The 27736-nt window shown below is 37.7% G+C and overlaps 1 protein-coding gene across 1 annotated transcript in view; it reads right to left on the reverse strand.

Annotated features, from left to right (window-relative positions):
* Window positions 1–23744, reverse strand: part of MILR1 (mast cell immunoglobulin like receptor 1) — a 339675-nt gene extending 315931 nt beyond the window's left edge. The window contains exons 1-3 of the mRNA XM_044079434.1: window positions 23657–23744; window positions 22629–22916; window positions 8579–8866 (exon numbers count right to left, since the gene is read on the reverse strand). Of these exons, the coding sequence (XP_043935369.1) occupies window positions 8579–8866; window positions 22629–22916; window positions 23657–23744 (664 nt within the window). The remainder of the gene's footprint in view (window positions 1–8578; window positions 8867–22628; window positions 22917–23656) is intronic.
* Between the last annotated feature and the right edge of the window lie 3992 nt (window positions 23745–27736).

Genomic DNA, 27736 nt, shown 5'->3' on the forward strand with positions numbered 1-27736 from the left:
TAACTGCCACTGAGGAATTTATCCTTGCAGCTTAATGTTGTTACAGCATGTAACCCGCCACATACTTTCCAATCTCTACCATAAAAGCAAAACATTCTACAAGGCGCAGATCAAAATATGAGTCAAAAAAATCAAAGAAATTCTATGAAATCAGAGATAATTGTGAGCATCTACACCCCCCCCCTACACACACACACCAATGGGACCATCAAGTAAAGCCACTTTTATGAATGCACACCTCAGATACTTACAGTCAAATGAATGAATACATTGCAAATTACTGCCATACAGGAATTTATATTTTTTTAAATAAAAAGCATCTTTATTGAATTGTCACTTATGACATAAACAATCATAGATTTATATAAATGAAAGCAAACCATATTGACACATTTTCAGTTGTAAACATTATACATCAAATATAATTTTCTATATAGTCATTGTCAATCAGACACTATATAGCTCATTCAATTCCTGCCTTCCTTTAAACCTCATTCCTCTTCCAAAACACGATTTTTGCATTTATACTGTCAGTTTAATGCTGGCAGAATGCAGCATACTTCTCAACCTCCAGATCAGAGAATCAAGGACAAAGGACCTTAAAATCATGGACACACAATTAACATGGACACACCCACACATTCAAGGGACACACCCACACATTCAAAGGACACACCCACAAATTCAATAAAAACAAAATAGACAATATGAAAGAGCTAGTGTCAGACTTTATACAGAATTCTTAATATTAAACGTACAAAAAAAGTAACAGAAATAAAATATTCTCACCTAGATAGTCCTGGTTAGCAAAGTCTTAACTAAAATGCATTTTTCTTCATGTTCAAATGTTTACATTTGAAGTTGAGGAAAGAGGAGTAGTTATTTTTAAAGATTCCTTAAGGCAACAAAACTCTTCTCTTTAATCTCCCATCTCATACCATGGAGCAATTTCGAGAAGCAGTGAAGCCTGTTTCCCCTTGTTCTTCAAAAATAAAAATCTACCAACTCTTACTTGCTTACCTGTACACAGTAGAAAATAAAACATTTAAAATAAAATCCTTGATTGCACTCACTAACCACCTCAGCTCAGACCTCCTGGGAACAATTACAAAATTCTTACTCTGACCATGCTGCTGAAAACTGCCAAATTAAATTCCCTCTCAAGATCTGAATCCGATTCATGGCCATCACTCAATCCAGGCAAACTGCACTTCTTAATGTCACTCACTGGAACCTTGGCTCAATTGCTGAGTTTGCTCTTCTCTGTCTCGATATCCTAAGTTGAGTTCTCCAGCTCCAATGATGACTGTTAGTGAACCCTTCCATCTCCATGCTGACTGCTTGATGCATGGAATGAACAGATCTAATTGAACACTTAATTTGTGGAGGGGATGTAGTCCAGCTGCCAGTACCCCAAAACAACTCTTGTACATAAGTAAGCAGAGAAATTGTTAAGAAGCAGAAAACAGGGAGTGATAGTGATGGAGAGGTCTTTTGGGGAAAAAAGTTGAAAAGTAGTCCCAGGTCTAGCCTTATCTAATATAACTATCTCTGGTCTCATACAAAGCGGTTCATTCTATGTGTTGATGAAACCAACCTTAGGAGGCAAATATCTAGGAGGAAGGTGTGCCTCATGAGAGACCTGAAGAGGTTGGAAGTGTAGCCCGACAACAGTCAGTTCTGTTTCAGTTCTTCCAAGTACACGGTGATGGACTTGGGAAAAGATAATTTAGGTATCAATATATTCAGGGAAGAAAGAGAAGGAAAGAGAGAAAGTCAGTCTCAGAAACAAAAACTTTGAGCAGGAAAAGCATTTGAAGATTATTATGATGACAGTAATGAACCAATGGGTCAATGTGAGTAGGATACAGCAAGGGACAAAGCAACTGTCAGATTGTACATTGAGTGTCAGTGGTTGAACAGGTAGCTCACTCACCTATGGAGCTGAAAAATCAGAAAGCTGTGGGTTCTAGTAACACACCAGGATTGTCTAATACGGACAGTACAGTGCTGTTTAAGGCACGTGCTGAACTACAGAGTGTGCAGTACTATGGATGAGACATTGAACTGAGGTTTCAAACACTTAATGAAAAGTATAGGGAAAGTTCCCAGGTGTCCTGGCCAAATTTACCTTGTCAGTATGAATACCACCTCAGGCCTCTGCTAAAAAGAGGCTGCCTGCCTAGTTGGACTAACCTAGTCAACAAAGTTCAATAAAAATAAATTAATAATACATCCAGTGATGCAGAATCCAGGGACTGGAAGATGAGCATATCCCCTCCTATAAAGCCCTTGTAAGACCACAGCAAGAATACTCTCTCTCTCTCTCTCTATATATATATATATATATATATATATATATATATATATATATACATATATATATATATATATATATATATATATATATATATATATATAGATATATATATATGTGTGTGTGTGTTTCTGAAAGTTATACATGGGAAAAAGGTCACACTGATGGACAGGAAACAGAAAAAAGCAGGATTTTGAAAGGGAAAGTAGGAATGCCATTGAAGAGATGCTTAAGGAACTTAATCTCTTTTACTAGAGAAGAAGAAAACAGGAGGGACGCGCATAGACAAATAATTAAAGGGAATGTGTGATGGGATTAAGCTGATAGGATGAACATAGTGGGCAGAAGGGACACATGACTACTGATTAGGGAACATCATTTTAACCTGGATATTAGGGAGCATTCATTCATTATCAGGATAGTTGGCAGACAGAATTAGTTACCAGAGTGGGTGGTTAAATTTAGGGTGGTTGGGGCATCAAAAAAACTTGGGATGCAGGGACTGAGAGGAGGGAAATGGGGGGAACAGCTGACCTGAGTTAGCAACAAAACTTGGGCAGACCAGTCAGACTTAAATTCTCCTTCTGCCTACATTTTACAACATGATAGTGCAGAGATAATGCCAAAGAGATATTTTGTACAGATGGTAGTAGCAGGCAGTACAACAACCTGCACATACCAACTAATATGCACTGAAAAACTCACAAAGTAAAAATAAACTAAAGGAACTAGCAGAAAGCAAGTAAAAGCCAAAGTGAGAGCATGCCAAACAGCAAACCATAAAACCTACCACTAAAAAAATAAATAAATATCACAATTACAGCGGAGCTCTGAGGATACTGCAGGGTAGCAAACACACTAAAGTACAGAGAAGTATTATGGCAAAACATCATTTTAGAGACCAGTGTCTGGCTCAAAGTGCCAGTGTGTAACAAATGCTATATAGCAGGCAAACTGGGAGCAAACTATGCAAGAAAAAGCAGTCATATAACAGCTGGCAAGGTATAGTTTATTTTACATCACATAATAACTTAACATCATGAATTGGATAGCAGAGGGTATCCCAAACAACAACAGGTAAAAAACATAATGACATAGAAATAGAGGACAGAGAATTATCACACACGTTGCATAAGCAGACATCACTCACATGCAGTAGGTTAGTGATTTGTGCTTCACAGGAGGCATGCACAGCAGGAAGACCGCTATCAGACATAGCAGCAAGGCATACAACACAGATAGGAGGACCACTATCAGACATAGCAGCAAGGCATACAACACAGCTAGGAGGACCATTATCAGACATAGCAGCAAGGCATACAACACAGATAGGAGGACCACTATCAGACATAGCAGCAAGGCATACAACACAGATAGGAAGACCGCTATCAGACATAGCAGCAAGGCATACAACACAGATAGGAGGACCACTATCAGACATAGCAGCAAGGCATACAACACAGATAGGAGGACCACTATCAGACATAGCAGCAAGGCATACAACACAGATAGGAAGACCACTATCAGACATAGCAGCAAGGCATACAACACAGATAGGATGACCACTATCAGACATAGCAGAAGGCATACAGCACAGATAGGAGGACCACTATCAGACATAGCAGCAAGGCATACAACACAGATAGGAGGACCACTATCAGACATAGCAGCAAGGCATACAACACAGATAGGAAGACCACTATCCGACATAGCAGCAAGGCATACAACACAGATAGGAGGACCACTATCAGACATAGCAGCAAGGCATACAACACAGATAGGAGGACCACTATCAGACATAGCAGCAAGGCATACAACACAGATATGACTGTAGTGTTTAGTAGGAGCTCCCTGTGTTCCCATGCTGCCATTGCTAGCTGTGGGCAAAAGAGGAGCATGTACAGGGCAACAGTGTACACACTGTACTCAACACAGAGAGAACAGGGTTCTCTAGTGCTGGGAACCGAGCACAAGACACCTGATGACCACATAAGTAATGGAATGTGAAGGTTCAGAAGTGACCACTAGATGGCAATTTGAACATGTGGTAGCTGAGCTGGTAACATGCAGTAGTTTTATAAACAGCACAGATCATGCATGCTGCATGCAACATTGTATAACACAACACAAAACAGGGATTTTTATAACAACACAAAACAGGGATTTATCACATATAAGAAAATTCAGAAGTTTGGAGAATGCAGTACTGGGTGGAGAAGGTAGTAGCATGCAAACAGGAGATGAACACACAGGGAGTGTGGACACGGGAAATGAATATGCAGAATTATCTCATACATGCATACAAGCACACACACCCACACACAAACACACACACACACACACACACACACACACACACACACACACATACACACATATGCATAAACATGAAACAGATGTTTTAGGTACTGTGGAAAGCACTAAAATATACTGATTCTGATGACACGCTATAGATTAGATTTAAACAGTAAATCTGTTATATTCTAATTCAGGGGTGGGCAATTACATTTCCCAAGGGGGCCACATAAAAAATTGTGACTGTTCTGGAGGGCATGCATTTTTGATCAATAAGATTCAATACCAAAGTTAATTACAGGAGATGAAAATTCTTGGGGGGGGGGGGTCCTGCTTCACTCTTTGATGGTGAGCAGTCCTTACTTTCCCAAAACGGTTTCCTGTCCTACAACAGTATGCCAGATATTATGTGAAGAAAAGCACATGACTCGCTACCAAAAGAATGCTATCCATGGGCACAAGAAGAGGGAGGAAGTTTAAACAGTACGTAGTAACTTATTAATGCATTGCATAGGATGTCTTGCAATTATACACTTAATGAAACATCAAACTTTTGTTTTCAAATGACTTCAAGTTTAGCCCCACCCCAGGAGTAGCAAGTTACCATGCATCCAGTCTGAATCTCTTGATAATCAGCAAGGCTCAGCACTATATTCGTCGTTTTAGCAGATGTCATCTCCAGCAGGAAAAAAAAATAACAATGATCGCTGGCAATCATAACAATGTGTAAAACCCAGGCATCCTTCCAGATTCCCCACCACACACTAAGAAGCACGAAACTCTTATTGCCTTGGCATTATCCACTGGCTAATCCCCAGTGATTTACCAAAAAAAAAAAAATGTTGGGACAGGACAAAAAAATGAAGCAAAAAATAGGAATGTTCTGCAAAATCCCTGATCAGTATCAGTAAGAAACTAAGGTCCCTCATGAAATCATCCAAGGCTAATTTCAAAAGAAAAATAGCCAAGTATTCAAAAGATAACCACAAAGCTTTCTTTAGCTAGGTTAAGAATCTAAGTGGCAACTTGCAGATATGCACTGAACTAGTGCAAAATAGTACACAATATACTGAACCTACTGATATTGCCAACATCCTGGCAGATAGATTCAGTGCAAACTTCACCCCCCTCTCACCTCCAAAAGGGCCCACAACAATACCGGAAAAGTGTAGTGTCCCAAAAATCACAGACGCACAGGTGAAAACAGCCCTTTCAAAAGCCAAAAACACAGCGTCAATGGGACCAGATGGTGTCCCAGGCTGCGTCTTGCACGAACTACAGAACAAACTAACCCCCCACCTAAACACGCTGTTCAACCTCAGCCTCTCCACAGGCTATGTGCCCATAGAATGGCGCACAGCAATGGTTATTCCTCTCTACAAAGGAGGGGCCACAACTGACCCCGGTAACTATCGCTCCATAAGCCTGACTAGCCTGGTCTGCAAGGCTATGGAGCGCATCATCATGGAACTCATTAACAAAGACATTGGGAACCTCCAAACACTTGACCTGACCTAGTTCAGCTTTGTTAAGGGCAGATCATGCCTACTAAACCTGGTTGACTTCTTCGAGACAGTCACCAAGGCCATAGACGAGGGAAAGGTGGTTCATACAGCCTACCTTGACCTTGCCAAGGCTTTTGACACCATTCCCCACTCGGGTATTACAGAAAAACTCACCAGCCTGAACATAAACCTCTATGTCATGAGATGGGTTGCCAACTGGCTTACAGACAGAATTCACACGGTAAGAATAGTGGGCTCCATGTCCGACTCTAAACCAGTCACAAGTGGTGTCCTGCAAGGCTCAGTCTTGGGACCCCCACTGTTCGGCATATACTTCCCAGAAGTACAGGCAAACACAGAAGGATTATGGCTAACCAAATTCGCCGATGACTGCAAACTGGGAGCCATAACTGACTCTCCGGCTGACACGGACATCCTCCAAAAGGGCCTTACTGAGATGGACACCCGGTGTCAAAGTCATGGCCTCAAGCTAAATGCCAAAAAATGCATAGTCATCCCATTTGGGAAAAACAAAATACCCATGAATTATCACATAGGTGGCAGCCCCCTTAATACAGAAGATGTAATAAGAGATCTGGGGACCCAGGTAGATAGTAATCTCTCCTTTGACAATCATATTGCCAAAGTAGTTAGGAAATCCTTCTATGTGGCCCATCTAAAGGGTTTGCATCTAAAAATAAAGAGATTATAGTGCTCCTCTAATTGTCAATCATTAGACCCATCATAGAGTACAATGCTCCATTTGGGATGCACCTCACAAGACACTTTCAACAGCTGGAAAGACCACAAAAGTACCTCACCAAGAGGATTACTGGTCTCAAACATATGTCCTATGCAGCCCAACTGAAAAAACTCCGGCTGTACTCAGTGGCATATCGCTTACTCAGAGGTGATCTCTGCCTGACTTACAAAGCCATGTCCAACTCAGAACTGATGGACATGCTCCACCTAAAGAAATCCAAGTCACTGCGAGCCACGCGCTCTAGTGAGCTAAACCTTGCCACAACAATAAATAGAACATGCTGGAGGGATAGATTCCTGTCACAGAGACTCCCCATGCTTTGGAACAAAATTCCAAATTACATCAGGCAGAGCTCCTCACTAACACTCTTCAAGAGAAACCTTTACGAGTGGATGGGTAACAGAAAATACACCCCTGGGATCACTTCATTGGCTCTGCTTGACAGAGGATCAGTTAATTAATCAGTGGGGCAGCGGAAGCTGACATACTCTGGCTAGGCTTATAAATGCCCTCGGGCAGATAGCCTAGTAACTACCTATGAACCTATGAAAATCAGGGACAGCTGAGTGCTATGCACTTTGTTCTATATCCCTTTCCTTCGACCTAATTTGTAGCAGCTAAAGAAACTGGACCAATGACATCCTTCCTTGCACCTCCCATAACCTTGCCCATTTACTCCCTTCTCCTACCTTCTTTTCCCATTCCTGATGTCTTCATTCTGTCGATTTACTATGCTTTTTTGTAAAAAAAGCATAGTAAATCTGCCGACAACAAAGTCCAATAGTCTGTTTCTTTTTTAAAACAGAATACCGAAGTTTAAAGTGTTTTCTGGACTACTGGAGAATTGGTTTGATTTTCAGATAGTCAAGAAAAAAAAAACAACATATGTTCTTGCAATTAGCATGTGTTTTGTCTGACTTCTTACGGGCTGGTCATGGAAAGTCAATGGGGCCAGATGTGACCTGGGGCCGTACAATGCCCAGGTCTGTTCTAATTGCTTATCTGTGTTCCACTTCTGTTTACCAGTAATGAGTATGCAACACTGAATATCCTTAATACATTTATTTAATGCTATACACATAGCAACTTTGTTTTCCAACCATTTTTCATTGTACTTATCTCTTTCTTTTGTAATCACATTTTGAAAAAAAAAAAACAAAACACTTTCAGAAAGATAGAGGTTAAGCTGTTAAGCAAATTATTGTTTGTCATGTGAACCATAAAGACCAAGACATATTTTGTTTCCATTCAGATGATGAATTCAATACATAAATGCTTCTTTTTCTTAGTTACTAGTACCTTGATAGGCAAACTTGGCTCAACCTTTCCTATTAGAATCTATGCTAGAGGTTAATTGTGCACACATTATACAGGCAGGAGGCATGCAAATCATGCTCTGTTATGTTTGATAAGCAAAATGTATTTATATTACCTGTGTATTCAAAGAGTTGGGGAAGTTAATCAAGACATCCCTTCCTGGCATGAATCTGTCTATCTTTGTGTGTGCGTGTGTGCGCATGCATGTGCGTGTGTGTGTGTGTGTGTGTGTGTGTGTGTGTGTGTGTGTGTGTGTGTGTGTGTATACACACTTGTAATAACTTTCTTTTCTAAAGCAGACATTGTTAAATGTTAGATAATGCTGATTTGTATAGTCTCATGTTTTCAATATTAGTATTTATACTAAACATGCTTCCATACCTTTTACTGTAATGGTTTCTTCATTGCTAATCTGTCCTTTACCGGGAACTGAATTTTCAGCTTTGCAGTAGTACTTTCCAGAATTCTCAGGTTTGTGGAAAGTTAAATGGTATGTTACAGATTGTCTTTCTGATGCAGTAATATTATGTAGATATTCATTTCCTCTGAAGAATGTGTAAGTGATCGGAAGTGATCCATTTTCTGCTTTACATTGCAGTGTCACCTGCTCTCCAATGATCACTTCTGATATGCGTGGGAGTATTTGCAGTTGTGGTGTAGATACTGGCACTAAAATGAACGTTAATAAGGATTAATTTGGTTGCAGTTATACCATCTATATATTTGCACAGATAACCTCCTTTTGTTGGTGAAATGCTTAAGACTTACTGAAATTTGTAAATTATTTTCTGTCCCTTTTAATCTCTTGCAGTTCTTCTTTCTAAAAAAACTGTACATTGTTCTTTCATAAACTAATTCATAATGTAACATTTTCATCTGTCCATAATTGTATGTTCCCTATGTCACACATTTGTTGCTCTGCAATTGATTCTGTCACTCACTGAATTGTACAAATACCAGAATTGTAACTATCTGCTGAAACTTGTTAATGCCTAATTGGCCCAGGTTGTGGTTGAATATGGTATGGGGAGCAGCCCGACTACTTGGTCAATAAAGTTAATAAATAAATGTATACACTATAACTTAAAGTAAGCCCCACTCCAGCATTCAATGTCCAATGATGTTGTCATAGGTAACAGAGTTAAAGTGTTTGCTTAAAAATCACGGGATGTCACAGAGTCCATGTAAACTACTTGCCCTGTTTAATTAAAATAAATTATGAAGCAAAAGTCAAATTTCTATACATGTAACCAATGCTAATGACCAGCTAAGTCAGAGGAAGAATAAAGTTTAAATGCATACATGTTACTTTGGTTACAGTTCACAAAGAAACTGTAGGCAAGTTTATTTCCCATTGTTGTGACACCACATCTATACATGAAAACATCTGATGGTTTATCATACATGTTTTTTAAACCTGAGGTATGAAATAAATAATTAATAAAGTAATGAAATGTTTCTTTTTAGAATATATTCTCATGCACACAAATAAAAATATGTTTCTTGAATCTCACTAAGCTTACGGCCAAGGAGACCATCGGAAAGCTAAGCCCCCTCATACAGTATTGGTGGGAGAATAACAACATCCCCATTACATTAATGTTAAAGTCTACAATGCTTGCATAGGTCTACCTGTTAGGAATATATTCTGAACATTTAAATTAATGACACAGATTTATATAACAAGCTGAAAATTATAGGAAATAATGAACCTCATCCATTGTACTGTTCTCTTAATCCATGACTTTTTTACCAAGTACTGTAGCTATCAATACTTCTGTTAATACAATAAAAGCAACTTTAACATGCATGAAATAAATCTTTGTGCAACATTAGGGAAGAATTTGGAAATCCCAACTGTTATGTTAGCTGATTTTTATTTAATTATGCTTTGTTTCTCAGGTTAGCTGTATTTGGATAAAAACTATTTCCAGAGCGGACACTAGATGTAAGGCTCCATGACTGATAATATCATCTGAAAAAAGGACAATGGGGAATAGAAATAATTGTATAAGTAATTATGTATATGTAACAATGAGCACAAATACACTTTGGAAAATGTGTCAACACTTGGGTGGGATAAATTATAAGAATGAAGCAGTTACTATAAATTTGAGATACATATAGTGATTTGATATGAACCACTAAACAGTTACAAACAAACAACTGATACCTAAAGAGACAGAACCTATAAAGGATTATCTGGTACTGCTCAGTGATAGAAATCTTAACAAGAAACTCCACTCCCTGCAAGCCTTCATCTCCCTGGAGAGTGTAGACATCTGTGTAGTAATGGAGACATCATTAAAAGTCGAGAAGAATACCCCAGCAATGCAAAGTTACAATGCCTTTCACACCTTTAGACCAGCTACTGTACAGGAGAGAACTAAAGGTGGAGGAGTCTCAATGTGTATTAAAAACAACCTCACATCCAGACGAGTTAAAGTGTATGACTCACTGGAACTCATACATGTGCAACACACCATAAACAGGGTCTCATAGCATATCCTTGCAACCTCCAGGTCCCCCTCCATGTCCCAGGAAACCCATACTACCTATCTCCATGTACTAGAGTCCATCACTGTTCAACTCAATACGATATTCATGGGGATCTCAACTACCCCTCAACAAATTGGTAATCCTACACCACTTCTGATGTGCAAGCCCAGTGATTCTGAAACTTTGTTAATGCCAGCATCCTGGAACAGTTGGTCTATTTTCCTATCAAGTGTGCAAACATCCTTGACCTTGTACTCATGAGCGGGGGGGGGGGGGGTGTTCCTCACCAAATGTAATGTCTTCACTTTGCTTAGTTAGAACTACCTTGGTTCCTCTTTAATAAGAGTAGAGGAAACCCAATTTATTTTCTGGCCCAGGATTGTGTAAAGGAAAGAAGAGTGTGCTATTTTTGATTGGCCACAGGGCATGGTTTATTTTTTTTAATTGTATCTCTTCTGCTATTTAAGGGCTGTATTTGGACAATGCTTGGGTCATAACCTATAAGCAAGTTAAGACTTACATTACCATATCCACTGTTTGGCACTTGTTTTTTTTTTTGCATTGTTTTTGCCACAACTGCATTAATTGAGTGTTTATTTGTTGAATATCTACACTTTTTGACCTTTTTAACACTATTTAGTTAGAACTGCTACTCTCCACACCACAGTGTCTAGCAGTGAAGTCTATAATCGCTGATATCTCGCAGTGTTATTCCCCCCTTGTAATCGGAGTAGACGCCAATCACTCACAGTGGTGTAAGTTCCATTAAAATACACTTACTGTCAAGCCAGAATGTTTTTAACCATTACAGCATCTAGTTTGTGTACAGTTGTGCATTGTTTATCAAGTTGACTTAAAGCTCACTTGAATCACTTTTCAAATGGAGTCTACAGTCACATTTTGTGCCCAAGGAACAGACAATGGCTATAGTCATTCCCCTGCACATAGGAGGTCCAACCACTGATCCAGGTAACTACAGGCCCATAAGTCTGACCAGCCTCATATGTACGGCTAGGGAAAGAATCATCATGGACATGACAAATGAAGAGAGAGGTAGGCTGCAAACACTAGATCCATCATAGTTCGGCTTTGTTAAAGGAAGATCATGCCTATTAAATCTGGTGGACTTTTTTGAGAGGATCAGCAAAGCATTGGATGAAGGCAAGACTGTGCACACAGCTTACCTTGACCTAGCCAAGACTTTTGATACAATACCCCATTCAGGCATTATAGATAAACTTGCTAATTTAGGTATAAACATTTTTATCCCCCACTGGATAGCCAACTGACCCACTGATAGGACCCAGGAGGTCAAAATAGGTGAGGCCACCTCCACCAAGAAGCCAGTCACTAGCAGAGTCCCCCAGGGCTCAGTACTTGGCACACTCCTTTTTGACATTTGTTTCTCTGAAATGCAAGCAAATGCTGAAGGTTTATGACTGACTAAGTTTACAGGTGATTGCAAGCTGGGAGTTGTCACTGACTCCTTTGCAAACATTAGTATTCTTCAAGAAGGTCTATCTCTAACAAATAGTAGCAAAGCCATTGTCTTAAACTCAGTGCTAAGAAATGCATAATTGTTCTTTTTGGTAAGTCAACCATCCTGGCTAATTACCTTGCTGATATTATACCTCTAAGAGTTGATCTAGTGGTCAGTGATCTGGGTATGCATGTAGACAGTAGCCTTACCTTTGACCACCACATGGTCACAGTGGTGTGGAAATCCTTTTATGTTGCACAACTTATAAGTAAGAACATGGTATCCAAGTACAAAGAGGTCATTATCCCACTGTACCCCACCCTTATTGAACCAATCATAGAGTACAATGCCCCCTTTGGTATGTACCCGACCAAACATATGCAGCAACTAGAAATACCTCAGACGTTTCTTACAAAAAGGCTACAAGGTGTAACAAATCTGCTTTATTCAGATCACCTTAAAGCCCTTTCCCTCTACTCAGTCTCCTATTGATTGCTGAAAGGTGATCTAGGCCTGGCTTACAAAGCATCCTCAAATGCCACACTTATGAATCTCCTGCATATTCATAAGTCAAACAGTATCAGAAATACAAGGTCAGGGGCCTGAATTTTGTCTGTTACTTAAACAGAACATGCTGGAGAGACAGATATGTGTCCCAGAGACTGCTCCTCCTATGGAACAGGCTTTCCATCCACCCAATTTAAGTGCAACCTAAACCAGTGGATGGGGAATAGAAACTTTATGCCAGGCCTGGTAGCCCTGACCTTTGTGGACAGAGGTAACTTATAAATGCCTATCCCTCAATTTCTTATTTCGATACAGGACATAATTATTCTTTTAGAAAAGCTAAGGTTTGAAAGTCCCCCTGGGGCATCAGCGTATTAACAATTTATGAATCTATGAGCCTATAAGAAATAAGAGTTACAGAATGCTATAACGAAAAGAAAAGGAAAACACGTTCCAGATCCAGAGGGATTTGGGTATAGTTTTTATAAAAAAGTCAGATATTGAAAAAGATGGTTCTTGAAATACCGAATGAATGGAGTGAAGAGAGGGAAGGAAGATATAAGCAAAGAAAAAAATTGTAAGACGATTATAAAATTCATATGGAAAAAAAGTGGAACGGAAGAACTAAAACAATGTAGATCAATTGCATATGGAAATATGGACTTTAAAATATTTATGAAGATTATTCAGAAAAGATTGATAGATGCTATGAAAGAAGGACAGGGTGAAAGTGGTATGGGATTAAAAGGAAAAGAGTGACTGAAATGTTGATGGTAAAAGTAGTTGAATGTATATCTAAGGAGAAATGAGAAGGAAAAGTAACAATGTATGTTGTATATAAGACATTTGACAGTATTGATCATGGGGGGATATTAAACATTTTTAAAAATATGAAGCAGGAGGAAAAATAAGAAGGATAGTCATGGCAGTTTTTGGAAATTCTTGCGTAGGACAGTTTATGGAAATTAATTTGTATCTGTGATGATAAATGGATAGGTGGGAAAATTATAAGGAAGGAGAGCAAAGCAGAACAGCCCATTGAGCATGTGGTTGTTTGCGATGGTAATGAATGCAGATATGCAACATGTAGATGACAGTGAGTACATGGTAGATGTAAGACTAATGAAGGAATAAAGGTAACATTTATGTTAAATTATGGAGATTATCCTGTTTTATTAGCCAAGAGCAAACTTTGGATGAAGGCTATAATCTTCAGAACAAAACAAATTCTGATTACAGTAACAGCTAAATAAGTCAATAATTAAGAGTTTAAGAGCAATGGTAAGAATGTCTGGAATTTATTTTACTAGGAGGGAGATTGATGCCCTAGGGATTAAGTCTGGGAATGAACAAACAACAGCAGAACATGAATAAGAGAATTGGTAGACTGATGAAGAGTGTTTGTGTTATCTCTACGAAAATGTATACAAATGTTAAACACATAGAATTTAAGAAAGTTACCATATGCAACTAGTGTGCATACATTTCTAAGATGCATGGCAAGTGGGGAACAAGGCTGAATCCACTCAAAAGAGGAATAGTTTACAATGCAAAAGATAGGTGGGCCTGAATATAATAAATATATGTGGATGGGTGGGGTAAAAATGGAAAAAAAAACAAAAGGTTTGGAAGAGAAGGAATATGAAAGAAAGTAAAGACATGGGAAATTAGTTTAAATGAAGTACAAATGAAAAGCAAAGAATGTTACAAAATAATGAAAAGGAACTATGTTGATCCTTAGGGTGAACTGGGAATGAATACAAGAAAGCTATAAGGCAAGGCAGGAAAGATTTGAATGTGTTTTTCTGTGGCATTTATTGTTTTACAAACTGCCAGTGAAAAGCAACATGGAATATAAAATGGAAAAATGTGTAATAGCTGTAACATTGAAGAGACATCCCAACATTTTTTATTGTACAAAAAGAAGGTCTTTGGAAATTATTCAAAGATATTTCTGACTGGAAAGTATTTTAAAACATTGATATGGACACATGGAAACATAAGGTTGAGAATGACAAAGAAACTGAAAAAGTGGGATAAATCCTATTCATTGCTATTTGGTGTTTATGGAAAAGAAGAAGTGAATAATTGCTTTATAACAGATGAAAATATGAGGAGGACATAATATGTGATATTAAAAATGGTTGTGGGTAGAAAGGGTTTTAGTAAAATGGTTGTGGAAGACATAGGAAAGCAAATGTACAAAATATGCAAAAAAGTGCAAATATGATGAATAAATAAGGAATGAAAGAAAGCTGGGAAGTATAAATACAGTAAAGCAACCTCCACTCTTTGGAGCTGCTAGGTGCCACAGGAGGACAGCTACAGCAATTTTGGTAATGCAGTATGGAAGAGAGTGCATCAGGTGAAGGATGCAGGAGATGTGTTATTGAAAGAAAATGAGGGCAAATAAATGATCATTGCAAAACAACAAGATGAAGGTTTAGTGACAATGATTAATCAGGGTGAATCATATGGTAAGTTGCATTCTGCAGGAAGAAGTGATGGAGAAATTGGTAAATGTACTAGCAGGAACAGGAGGAGAGAAAGGATATCTCTACATCACAGCTTTGTGTTGCATTATAAGCAGCAGCCATATGCAGATGCAGCAAGGCAGCACACCAAGATGCAGATATGGTTAATGAAACCTGATGAAACATTGGAGGTACTTCATTGGCACAGAAGAGAGAAAAAGTGGTAAACCTAACAAGTAGAAAGGACAAAATGTTACCATTGAGGTTTAGTGTTACAGACATAAGGGCACTCATACACCTAGGAGTTGTACATTTTTGTGAAGAAACATTTAAAAGCTTTGATCTGTTAGAGAGATGTAGTTCTAAAACTGAAAAAAAATGATAGCACTATGGAAAATATTGTTTTAAAAATAACAGTATAATTCAGGGATTCTAATGTGGATGAATATGAGTTAAAGCCTTTCTTTACTCCTATATATAACAGATAATTCAAAATAATGAGGTTCAGGTTCCGATACAAAAGCAAAAAAGTATACAGCAGTTCAAAATGAAGAAGATGAAAAGGGGAGAGACGGGTTCAGGTGAAGAAAAAGACATACCCGAATAAAAAATGATTGGAGGTGGGATTAAGGTAAGGAAAATAAAAATAAAAACTAGGAATAAAAAGTGTGAAGAACGGTAAAGGATAATACAGGAATTTTAACATTAGAGATAAACAATTGAGCTACTGGTAGATGAGTAGTGTAAAACACTAATGATGGATGTGATATGTTTACTAGACGTAAAAATATCTAAAGCATAAAACTTGTGGATCCCACTTGGGTTGCATGGCTAGGCTTATAAAGGCCTTAGTTGTCATTAGCCTATCATACACTTATGAACCATATACCTTTGAAAAAAAAAGGAGAAATGAGGCAGTATGTGGTGAAAGATCATTTGGTCAACAGGAAACGAGACATTTAGGAATTGGAAGTTTTATACAACATAAAAAAGTAAAAATAACAGATTTACTTAAAGTAACTCCTGGAAAGATAGTAGGCTAATATGTAATTTAAAAATGCAATAAATGTATAAGATTATTGGTAATTTATGGTTCTACTAATATGTCAGGAATAAAACTTGTTTGAAAATGTCAAAATGTTTATACTAATAAATATGTCAGCAATGGTAGATGATTTTAATTGCAATCAAAGAAAAGAAAAATGAAAAATAACATAGGAAGTGAAAATGTTAAGAGAATTGATAAGATGTAGAGATTTAAAGTAAGAAAAGAAAGAGACTGGACATATAATAATATTAAGACTCAAACTGATTATATATTTGAAATAGGTAACGGGAATAGAAGCAGATGGGAAATGAACTAACTTCTTAGATTCTAGATTGATTTGGGCAAGGATAAAAGAAGACTGTAATATTACAGAATAAGGAAAGGGTATAAACATGTTGACAGGACATTGCATAAATGAATAAGAAATGAAAAGAGAAAAATAAGATTATTTGACTATGAGTCCATTCTATAAGAACTGGATATACTGGTAGATTATATAGAAATAGAAATATAAAAAAAATTTAGACATTAAGAAAAATATTATATGCAGATATATGAATAAATATATTAAATTTATGAGTAAATATGAAAGGGAAATAGAAAGAAGAAGTGAAAATGAAAAGAAACAGAAATTAAGCTGTTGAAAAAAATAAAGAAAGCAAAAAATGTTTTATATAGGTAAACATTTTTAGAGCGAACTGAGGAAGTGCCCCCATATTTAGGAAAATAAGTAAAACAAAAGAAAGGAAGATGGATAGCATTTTAGACAATAAAGGTGGCAAAAATATTAGCAAGAAGATATGGCGGTTATTTGGTAAATAAACTATATTTAAACAAAAAAGTAATGGCACAGGCAGAATGGAGAATGAAGAAAATATTGGAGAAGGTAAAAAAAAATAATAGAGGAAATATAAGAATATTTGATATGAGTAATACAAGAAAAGTAATGAATATTAAACGAGTGGTTGAAGGAAGGTATTATAGATAAAGAAATGTGTGGTGGAATAATAAAAGTTATATGGAAAAAAGAATGACAGAAGTTGCATAAAGAACTGGAGTCCAGTTACACTAGGAAATGCTGAATACAAAATATTAATGAAAATTAAACAAAGGGACTGTGGAAAGTATTGGTTGAGGAGTAGGGGAGGGAGGAGATATATGGAATAAAAGGAAAAAAGGTGAGAGAAATGTTAATAACAAAATATGTAGAAGACATGATTTTGAAAGAGAATAGAGACTTTTGATTGCTAGTATGTGATAGACTAAAGTATTCTACCATCGCCCAGAATGATACCACAGTACAAGCAGAAAATGACTGATTTCAACAATTGGCTAAGTTTCTGGTGTCATTCTAAGGGGATCCAGTATCTGTCTGCCTGGGATGACATGATTGACAGACCTCGATGCTTTGCCAGAGATGGCCTGCATCTGTCACCCCTGGGCTTCTGAATACTGGCCAAGGCTCTTGCCACCCCTATAGTGCCTTTTTTAGGCAGTGTTCCAAAGACCAAATTACCACCATTAAAAGCTACAAACAAATGCAATCTGAGGGTCATGCTGCTCAGTGTTACAAGTCTAAATCTCAAAATACACTCCCTCTAAGCACTCCTTAAAATGGAGAATATTGATATTTGTGCCATAACAGAGACCTGGTTCAAGGCAGCAGAAAACACCCTTGCACTACCAGGCTATAACTCATTCCACACTTTTCAGCCCCAGACCTTGAACCAAAGCTCCAAAGGTGTGGTGTTTCCATATTCATAAAGGATCCGCACACCTGCAGACTGCTAGCCCAACATAATGCATCTGAGATACTTCAGGTGCAGCTAACACTGAGTAAGACAGTGACTGAGGTTGTAGCCTGCTATAGTCCCCAACCATGTCCCAAGACTCACACTCCATGTTCCTAAGCACCCTGGAGAATATTAGGGTCCAACCTAACACTCTCATACTGGACAACTTCAAATACCCCTCCATTAACTGAGAAAACTACTCATGTACCAATGCACTTACCCAATGTTTCCTGGAATTCATTAATTCCAATGAACTGGACCAGCTCGTTCTTACCCCCACTAGAGGTAGCAGCATCCTTGACCTGGTCATTACTAACATGGGTGACCATTGCTCTACCCCAATAGTCAACTCCTCCCTAGTTAGATCTGACCACAAACTAATCACCTTGGAAATCCACATTCTTCCCACCCACCGCAAAGGTAACCACCATGAACAACTTCTCCAAAGCTAACTCTGGGCTCCTAAAAACAGAGGTGGCTAACTTCATGGCCCCCATACTAATGGAGAATAGCTGCATGACTGCTGAATCATACACCAATGCATTGTATGAACACGTACACAAATACATGGATCTTGTCATAGTCAATAGAACCAAGATGGTCTCCTCCAAAAAAAGGAAGCCAATCTGGTGGTCCCCTGCCATAAACAAACTCTACAACAGAAGGAGGAAACTGATGTGGTATAAGGTGAAGTCCCAAGACTGGAAAAACTCCCTTATCAGCTTCAACAAAAAGTAGAGATCTCTCATTAAATCCTCTAAAGCTAGCTATGAAAACAGAATTGCAGCAGATAGTAATGGCAACTAAAAGGCCTTCTATAGTTGTGTAAAGAATCTCCACGGCAATACCCAGATTTCCTCTGAGCTACTGCACAATGGTACCTCCTATACCGAGCAAACAGATATTGCCAATCTACTGGCTGATAGATTCAGTGCCAACTTTACCCCTCCCTCCCAAAGGACCAGTCACAATACCAGTAGATTGCCAGCCTCCCAGTATTACTGCTGCACAGGTTAAAACAGCACTGTCCAAGGTCAAGAATACAGCTTCTATGGGACCTGACAATATTCCTGGCTGTGTTCTACATGAACTACAGAGTGAACTGGCACCTCACCTGTGTGCCCTGTTCAATCACAGCCTCACCTCTGGCCTTGTCCTTACCAAATGGCGGAATGCTACAGTCATCCCTCTCCATGAAGGAGGAGCGACTACAGACCCTGGGAACTATAGCCCCATTAGCGTGACTAGTCTGATATGCAAAGCTATGGAACGCATCATCATGGCCCTAATAAACAAGGATATAGGGAATCTCCAAACTCTGAATCCCACACAGTTTGGTTTTGTGAAGGGTAGATCATGCCTGCTCAACTTAGTCAACTTCTTTGAGTCAGTCATCAGAGCTGTGGATGAAGGCAAGGTGGTTCATACAGCCTACCTTGATTTGGCCAAGGACTTTGATACCATTCCCCACTCAGGAATCATATAAAAACTCACTAAGCTAGGCATCAACCCCCTATATCACTAGGTGGGTTGCAAACTGGCTCACAGGTAAAACCCACAGTGTGAAAGTAGCTGACTCAAAGTCAGACTGCCAACCAGTCACTAGTGGAGTCCCACAGGGTTCAGTCCTGGGTCCTCTCTTGTTTGGTATCTACTTCTCTGAAGTCCAGGCAAACACGAAGAGAATCTGGCTGACAAAGTTCGCAGACGATTGCAAGTTGGGAGCTATTTTTAACTCCTCAAGTGATGTTGACATCCTACAGAAAGGCCGCACTGAGACCAACAACTGGTGTCAGAACCATGGCCTTAAGCTCAATGCCAATAAATGTGTCATCATCCTCTTTGGGAAAAACCCCAGTTCCCATGAATTACCACATAAATGGTAGTCCACTGAACACAGAAGGTGTTATAAGACCTCTGGGAACACAGGTTGAAAGCAACCTCGGTTTTGACCACCAAATTGCCACTGTGGTCAGAAAGTCCTTCTGTGTGGCACATCTCATTACTAAGGGTTTTGCATCCAGGAAGAAAGAGGTCATTGTCTCCCTCTACTCTTCCCTCATTAGGCCAGTCATCGAGTATAATGCCCCAATTGGCATGCACCTCACTAGACACCTGTAACAACTGGAGAGGCCATAAAAGTACCTCACAAAGATGATCCTAGGCCTTAAACATTTGTCCTATATGGGCAGGCTCAAAAAACTCCAACTATTCTCTGTCTCATATCCCCTAATTAGAGGCAATCTCTGCTTGACTCACAAAGCCATGTCTGATCCAGCTCTGTTAGAATTTCTACATCTAAAAAAATCCAACTCCCCCTGCACCACATGCTCCAGAGACCTCAACCTCATTACTACAATCAACAGAACTTGATGGAGGGACAGGTTCATAACCCAGAGACTGCCCATGCTATGGAATAGACTTTCCATACATGTCAAGCAGAGCACCTCACTGGCCCTCTTCAAGAGAAATCTTGATGAGTGGATGGGAAATAGAAAATTCACCCCAGGGATCACTCCAGTGGCTTTACTCGACAGAGGCACTGGGAAGTAAGATTGGGTGGTACGATGCCACGGTAATCTTATGGGCTAGGCTTGTAAAGGCTCCAGGGCCATTATCCTAGTACATACCTATGAACCTATGAACCCACCTATGGCTGAGGCAAAATTTTAAGTTGTAAAAAGTCACTTTTCCCGTATAAAAGCACAGTGAAAAGCATTTTAATACACTTTGTCAGCCACCCAAATTAAAATAAACACAGTTTGTCCACAGAAAAAAAATGGATTTCAACTACTTTTAACAACTTTTAATCTGAGAGGAAGAAAGTGCACTCCAATTTAAAAGTACAGTTAAGTGTCATGACAGTCTGTTAAAACACAAATTTAAAACATGTACGTTTTTTACCCCAGTGGGAACTTATCTGCCCTGGAATGTAACAGCACAAGCCAACCTTCAATCATGAAAAGCCCATACAGGAGCACTCTCTTTGGCATCAAGAAAGTTTTGAAGGGCTTGTAACTCAAACGTGTTTTTCAGACAGCTCAACTCGAGCTGTCTAATCTGCTGAATACAAGAGGTGCCCTGAAGCTTTGGAGTATGGCCAGCTGTTACATCCTTGGCAGGATATAACTCATAGCTAAGTCATCAATAGATGAACACCTTATATTACATAACATATTCTTCTCAGGAAAAAGCTAGAGCACCTTAAAATCACATGCAGTTCATGTTTTAGATAAACAAGGTTTAATCTCCCCTCATGTCATCTGCCAATTAAGTGCTGCTTTAACCCCTCTTGTCAACTTAAAGGTACAGTACTTTCAACTTATCCCCTCCAAAGGAGAAATTCTCTTTCTGTAAATATGTAAATAGCTGTTTCACTGTCTGTTGAAAAATGTTAACAAAGCTGCCTTTGTATAATATTATACATTTTTATTATACTGAATAACATGTAAGCATAGGTGGATTAACTTACTGTATAACAGAAAAGAACAAGTGAATTTACTTATTGTAAAACAACTGCTTTCTGTGCTGTGATTTACTGTATCTGAATGACTCTCATATGTGTATCTGAATGACTCTCATATGTGTAACTGAATGACTCTCATATGTGTATCTGAATGACTCTCATATGTGTAACTGAATGACTCTCATATGTGTATCTGAATGACTCTCATATGTGTAACTGAATGACTCTCATATGTGTATCTGAATGACTCTCATATGTGTAACTGAATGACTCTCATATGTGTATCTGAATGACTCTCATATGTGTAACTGAATGACTCTCATATGTGTATCTGAATGACTCTTATTTGTGTATCTGAATAATGATTATTTGTATAACTGTATGGCTCTCATTTTTGCTGTATCTCTGTAACTGTGCATTTCCACCTGGGGGCTTCCCTACACAATCTCAAGCAGAAATTACATGAGCATCAGTAACTTGCAGAAAAAAAGACAATGGCATAAAGCCAAATGCTTTTTCCCACAGGAAATCATTGCTGGTACAATTTCTATTTGTGCACCAACAATAATTCACTTTTAAGGGAGATGTCTTCCATTTTTGAGTTGATGCAACCATGGAATTGGTATATATAAGTTTGAGGGTATAGGTAGATTTGCCCCCTCCTTGCAAAAAACAAGAAAAAAAAGAGTTTTCTGCCATCTTACTTTCAGGCAGTTTTTTGTTCTTTTGAAGTGTTGACTTTCAGGAAGTCGTCATTTCATAGTAGATCCCCACCTCAGTTGTGGCTGAAAAGGGTCTTATGGACCAGTCCACCAAGTCAACAAAGTAAAAATAAAAATATAAACAAAATAAACAGTTCTTATATGTTTGTCATTTTTATTACTACAGTTCAATGTGAATATAATGCATGCAGTTCATTTTATGCACTGTGTTTTTCTATCTGCATTCTTTGAAACTTTAAATTGTTGATTGCTTCTTTAAAGAAGAACCTCATTTTGGCAACCTAGAAATCGACACAGTATTCCCTAAAGGTCTAAGCTCTGAACAGCTGAATTCATCTTGGAATTTCATCTATTAACATAAGAACTTCGGCTTTTAAAGCAACAGTTTTATGCCAAAAAACATGTCATTTTTTTTTGAAAATGAGGGTGAATCTACACTTACCTAAAATAGTTATGTTGCGTTTTTCACTATATTTTGACATATTAGGTGCTCTGTTTTCTGCTTTGCACTGATATGCACCATAATCTGATTCTTGAAGGATAGAAATATTGAATTGAACACCATCTACAATAGAGCCACTGGCAGTTTTCATAAACTTCTCTCCTTTAAACAATGAATAGAAGATTGGATCTGTTCCATTGGGTGATCTGCACAACAGTTTTACAGATGTTCCTAAAAGTACTTCACTGGTATTTTGTAGAATGCTCAACTCAGGTTTAGATACTGGAACTGCAAAAACAAAATTGAAATAACTGTGATTTATTTAAATGTAAATATATTTAAATAAATGTCCATTATGATCTGTGCATAATTCTTCCACATGGAAAGTGGGGAACAAGGCTGAATCCACTCAAAAGAGGAATAGTTTACAATGCAAAAGATAGGTGGGCCTGAATATAATAAATATATGTGGATGGGTGGGGTAAAAATGGAAAAAAAAAAACAAAAGGTTTGGAAGAGAAGGAATATGAAAGAAAATAAAGACATGGGAAATTAGTTTAAATGAAGTACAAATGAAAAGCAAATAATGTTACAAAATAATGAAAAGGAACTATGTTGATCCTTAGGGTGAATTGGGAATGAATACAAGAAAGCTATAAGGCAAGGCAGGAAAGATTTGAATGTGTTTTTCTGTGGCATTTATTGTTTTACAAACTGCCAGTGAAAAGCAACATGGAATATAAAATGGAAAAATGTGTAATAGCTGTAACATTGAAGAGACATCCCAACATTTTTTATTGTACAAAAAGAAGGTCTTTGGAAATTATTCAAAGATGTTTCTGACTGTAAAGTATTTTAAAACATTGATATGGACACATGGAAACATAAGGTTGAGAATGACAAAGAAACTGAAAAAGTGCGATAAATCCTATTCATTGCTATTTGGTGTTCATGGAAAAGAAGAAGTGGAGTACCACAAGGTTTAGTTCTGGGTCCTCTCCTGTTTGGTATCTACTTCTCAGAAGTACAGGCTAACACAGACGTTCTTTGGATAACGAAGTTCGCAGATGACTGCAAACTAAGAACCGTAATCGAAATGGCTAATAATGTGGACATCCTACAAAAGGGCCTCACGGAGACAGATGCCTGGTGTCAAAGCCATGGCCTCAAGTTCAATGCCAAGCAGTGCATTGTCATCCCCTTTGTTAAAAATTATGTACCCATGAACTACCACATAGGTGGTAGTCTACTTAACAGTGAAAGTGTGATGAGACCTTGGGACACAGGTGGACAGTAGTCTCTCCTTTGATAATCACATCGCCACAGTAGTCAGGAAATCCTTCTACGTGGCACACCTCATCACAAAAGGTTTCTCATCCAGGAAAAAAGAGGTCATTGTTCTCCTCTACTCATCACTTATTAGACCCATTATAAAGTACAATGCCCCTTTTGATATGTATCTCACAAGACATCTACAACAACTGGAAAGGCCGCAGAAATACCTCACAAAGAGGATTACTGGCCTCAAACAGATGCCCTATGCAGACCGTTTCAAAAATCTCCAGCTTTACTCTGTCGTATATCACCTACTCAGAGGCAATCTCTGCCTAACATACAAAGGTATGTCAAACCCAGAGCTGTTGGACATGCTCCACTTAAAGAAATCCCAATCCCTCCGAGCTACATGCTCTAGGGACCTAAAGCTTGTCACTACAATAAACAGAACATGCTGGAGGGATAGATTCCTGTCCCAAAGACTTCCCATACTCTGGAACAAACTACATATCTATATCAAACAAAGTTCCTCATTAGCACTCTTCAAGAAAAAATCTTGATGATTGGATAAGAAATAGGAAATTCATCCCAGGGATCACCTCTGTGGCTCTGCTTGACAGGGGCACAGGAAAATAATTATCTTGGGTGGCGAAAGCCAGGGTACTTTTTTGGCTAGGCTTATATAGGCCCTAGGGCCAATAGCCTAGTACCTACCTATGAACAGATGAATCTATGAATAATTGCTATATAACAGATGAAAATATGAGGAGGACATAATATGTGATATTAAAAATGGTTGTGGGTAGAAAGGGTTTTGGTAAAATGGTTGTGGGAGATATAGGAAAGCAAATGTACAAAGTATGCAAAAAAGTGCAAATATGATGAATAAATAAGGAATGAAAGAAAGCTGGGAAGTATAAATACAGTAAAGCAACCTCCACTCTTTGGAGCTGCTAGGTGCCATGGGAGGACAGCTACAGCAGTTCTGGTAATGTAGTATGGAGGAGAGTGCATCAGGTGAAGGATGCAGGAGATGTGTTATTGAAAGAAAATGAGGACAAATAAATGATCATTGCAAAACAACAAGATGAAGGTTTAGTGACAATGATTAATCAGGGTGAATCATATGGTAAGTTGCATTCTGCAGGAAGAAGTGATGGAGAAATTGGTAAATGTACTAGCAGGAACAGGAGGAGAGAAAGGATATCTCTACATCACAGCTTTGTGTTGCATTATAAGCAGCAGCCATATGCAGATGCAGCAAGGCAGCACACCAAGATGCAGATATGGTTAATGAAACCTGATGAAACATTGGAGGTACTTCATTGGCACAGAAGAGAGAAAAAGTGGTAGACCTAACAAGTAGAAAGGACAAAATGTTACCATTGAGGTTTAGTGTTACAGACATAAGGGCACTCATACACCTAGGAGTTGTACATTTTTGTGAAGAAACATTTAAAAGCTTTGATCTGTTAGAGAGATGTAGTTCTAAAACTGAAAAAAAATGATAGCACTATGGAAAATATTGTTTTAAAAATAACAGTATAATTCAGGGATTCTAATGTGGATGAATATGAGTTAAAGCCTTTCTTTACTCCTATATATAACAGATAATTCAAAATAATGAGGTTCAGGTTCCGATACAAAAGCAAAAAAGTATACAGCAGTTCAAAATGAAGAAGATGAAAAGGGGAGAGACGGGTGCAGGCGAAGAAAAAGACATACCCGAATAAAAAATGATTGGAGGTGGGATTAAGGTAAGGAAAATAAAAATAAAAACTAGGAATAAAAAGTGTGAAGAACGGTAAAGGATAATACAGGAATTTTAACATTAGAGATAAACAATTGAGCTACTGGTAGATGAGTAGTGTAAAACACTAATGATGGATGTGATATGTTTACTAGACGTAAAAATATCTAAAGCATAAAACTTGTGGATCCCACTTGGGTTGCATGGCTAGGCTTATAAAGGCCTTAGTTGTCATTAGCCTATCATACACTTATGAACCATATACCTTTGAAAAAAAAAGGAGAAATGAGGCAGTATGTGGTGAAAGATCATTTGGTCAACAGGAAACGAGACATTTAGGAATTGGAAGTTTTATACAACATAAAAAAGTAAAAATAACAGATTTACTTAAAGTAACTCCTGGAAAGGTAGTAGGCTAATATGTAATTTAAGAATGCAATAAATGTATAAGATTATTGGTAATTTATGGTTCTACTAATATGTCAGGAATAAAACTTGTTTGAAAGTATGCAGATGTTTATACTAATAAATATGTCAGCAATGGTAGATGATTTTAATTGCAATCAAAGAAAAGAAAAATGAAAAATAACATAGGAAGTGAAAATGTCAAGAGAATTGATAAGATGTAGAGATTTAAAGTAAGAAAAGAAAGAGACTGGACATATAATAATATTAAGACTCAAACTGATTATATATTTGAAATAGGTAACGGGAATAGAAGCAGATGGGAAATGAACTAACTTCTTAGATTCTAGATTGATTTGGGCAAGGATAAAAGAAGACTGTAATATTATAGAAGAGGGAAAGGGTATAAAATTGTTGACAGGACATTGCATAAATTAATAAGAAATGAAAAGAGAAAATAAGATTATTTGATTATGAGGCCATTCTATAAGAACTGGATATACTGGTAGATTATATAGAAATGGAAATATAAAAAAAATATTTGGACATTAAGAAAAATATTATATGCAGATATATGAATAGATATATTGAATTTATGAGTAAATATGAAAAGGAAATAGAAAGAAGAAGTGAAAATGAAAAGAAACAGAAATGAAGATGTTGATAAAATAAAGAGAGCATAAAAATGTTTTATATAGGTAAACATTTTTAGAGTGAACCGAGTAAATGTCTCCATATTTAGGAAAATAAATAAAAATAAGGAAGGGAAGATGAATAGTATTTTAGACAATAAAGGTGGCAAAAATATTAGCAAGAAGATATGGAGGTTATTTGGTAAATAAACTATATTAAAACAAAGAAGTAATGGCACAGGCAGAATGGAGAATGAAAAAAATATTGGAGAAGGTAAAAAAAAAATAATAGAGGAAACATAAGAATGCCTGATATGAGTAATATAAGAAAAGGAATGAATATTAAATGAGTGGTTGAAGGAATGTATTATAGATAAAGAATTGTGTGGTGGAGTAATAAAAGTTATATGGAAAAAAGAATGACAGAAGTTGCATAAAGAACTGGAGTCCAATTACACTAGGAAATGCTGAATATAAAATACTAACGAAAATTAAACAAAAGGACTGTGGAAAGTATTGGTTGAGGAGTAGGGGAGGGAGGAGGTATATGGAATAAAAGGAAAAAAGGTGAGAAATGTTAATAACAAAAGAGGTAGCAGAAATGATTTTGAAAGAGAATAGAGACTTCTGATTGCTAGTATGTGATAGACAAAAGCCTTTGTTAGAATAAGCTATGAAGCCCTATGGATAATATCAACATCTTGCGGTGTGATAAAGAAAAGAATATTAGGATAATACAAACATGTTATCAGAAATCATGGGTACAAATTATGATAATGGATGGGTTGGTAAAAATGTACATCAAGACAGGAGTAAAACAGGGATGCCCATGGATGCGTCCTTTTGTATTAGTTGTGAATATGACAGTACAGCCAGGTATATCTGAAATAAGAGATGGAAGATTGAAGATGGATGAAAGAGTTGTAATACCCCTATGTTTACCTTATACAAATGATTTAATAGTAATAGTAAATAAAATAAGAGATGAGTAAGTGAGATTATAAAAGGATTTGAGGCAATGTTACTGAAAGTGGGTTCATAGCTAA

The sequence above is a fragment of the Protopterus annectens genome, chromosome 8.part0 (genome assembly GCF_019279795.1).
Source record: "Protopterus annectens isolate FY-2018-M chromosome 8.part0, PAN1.0, whole genome shotgun sequence".
Lineage (NCBI taxonomy): Eukaryota > Metazoa > Chordata > Ceratodontiformes > Protopteridae > Protopterus > Protopterus annectens.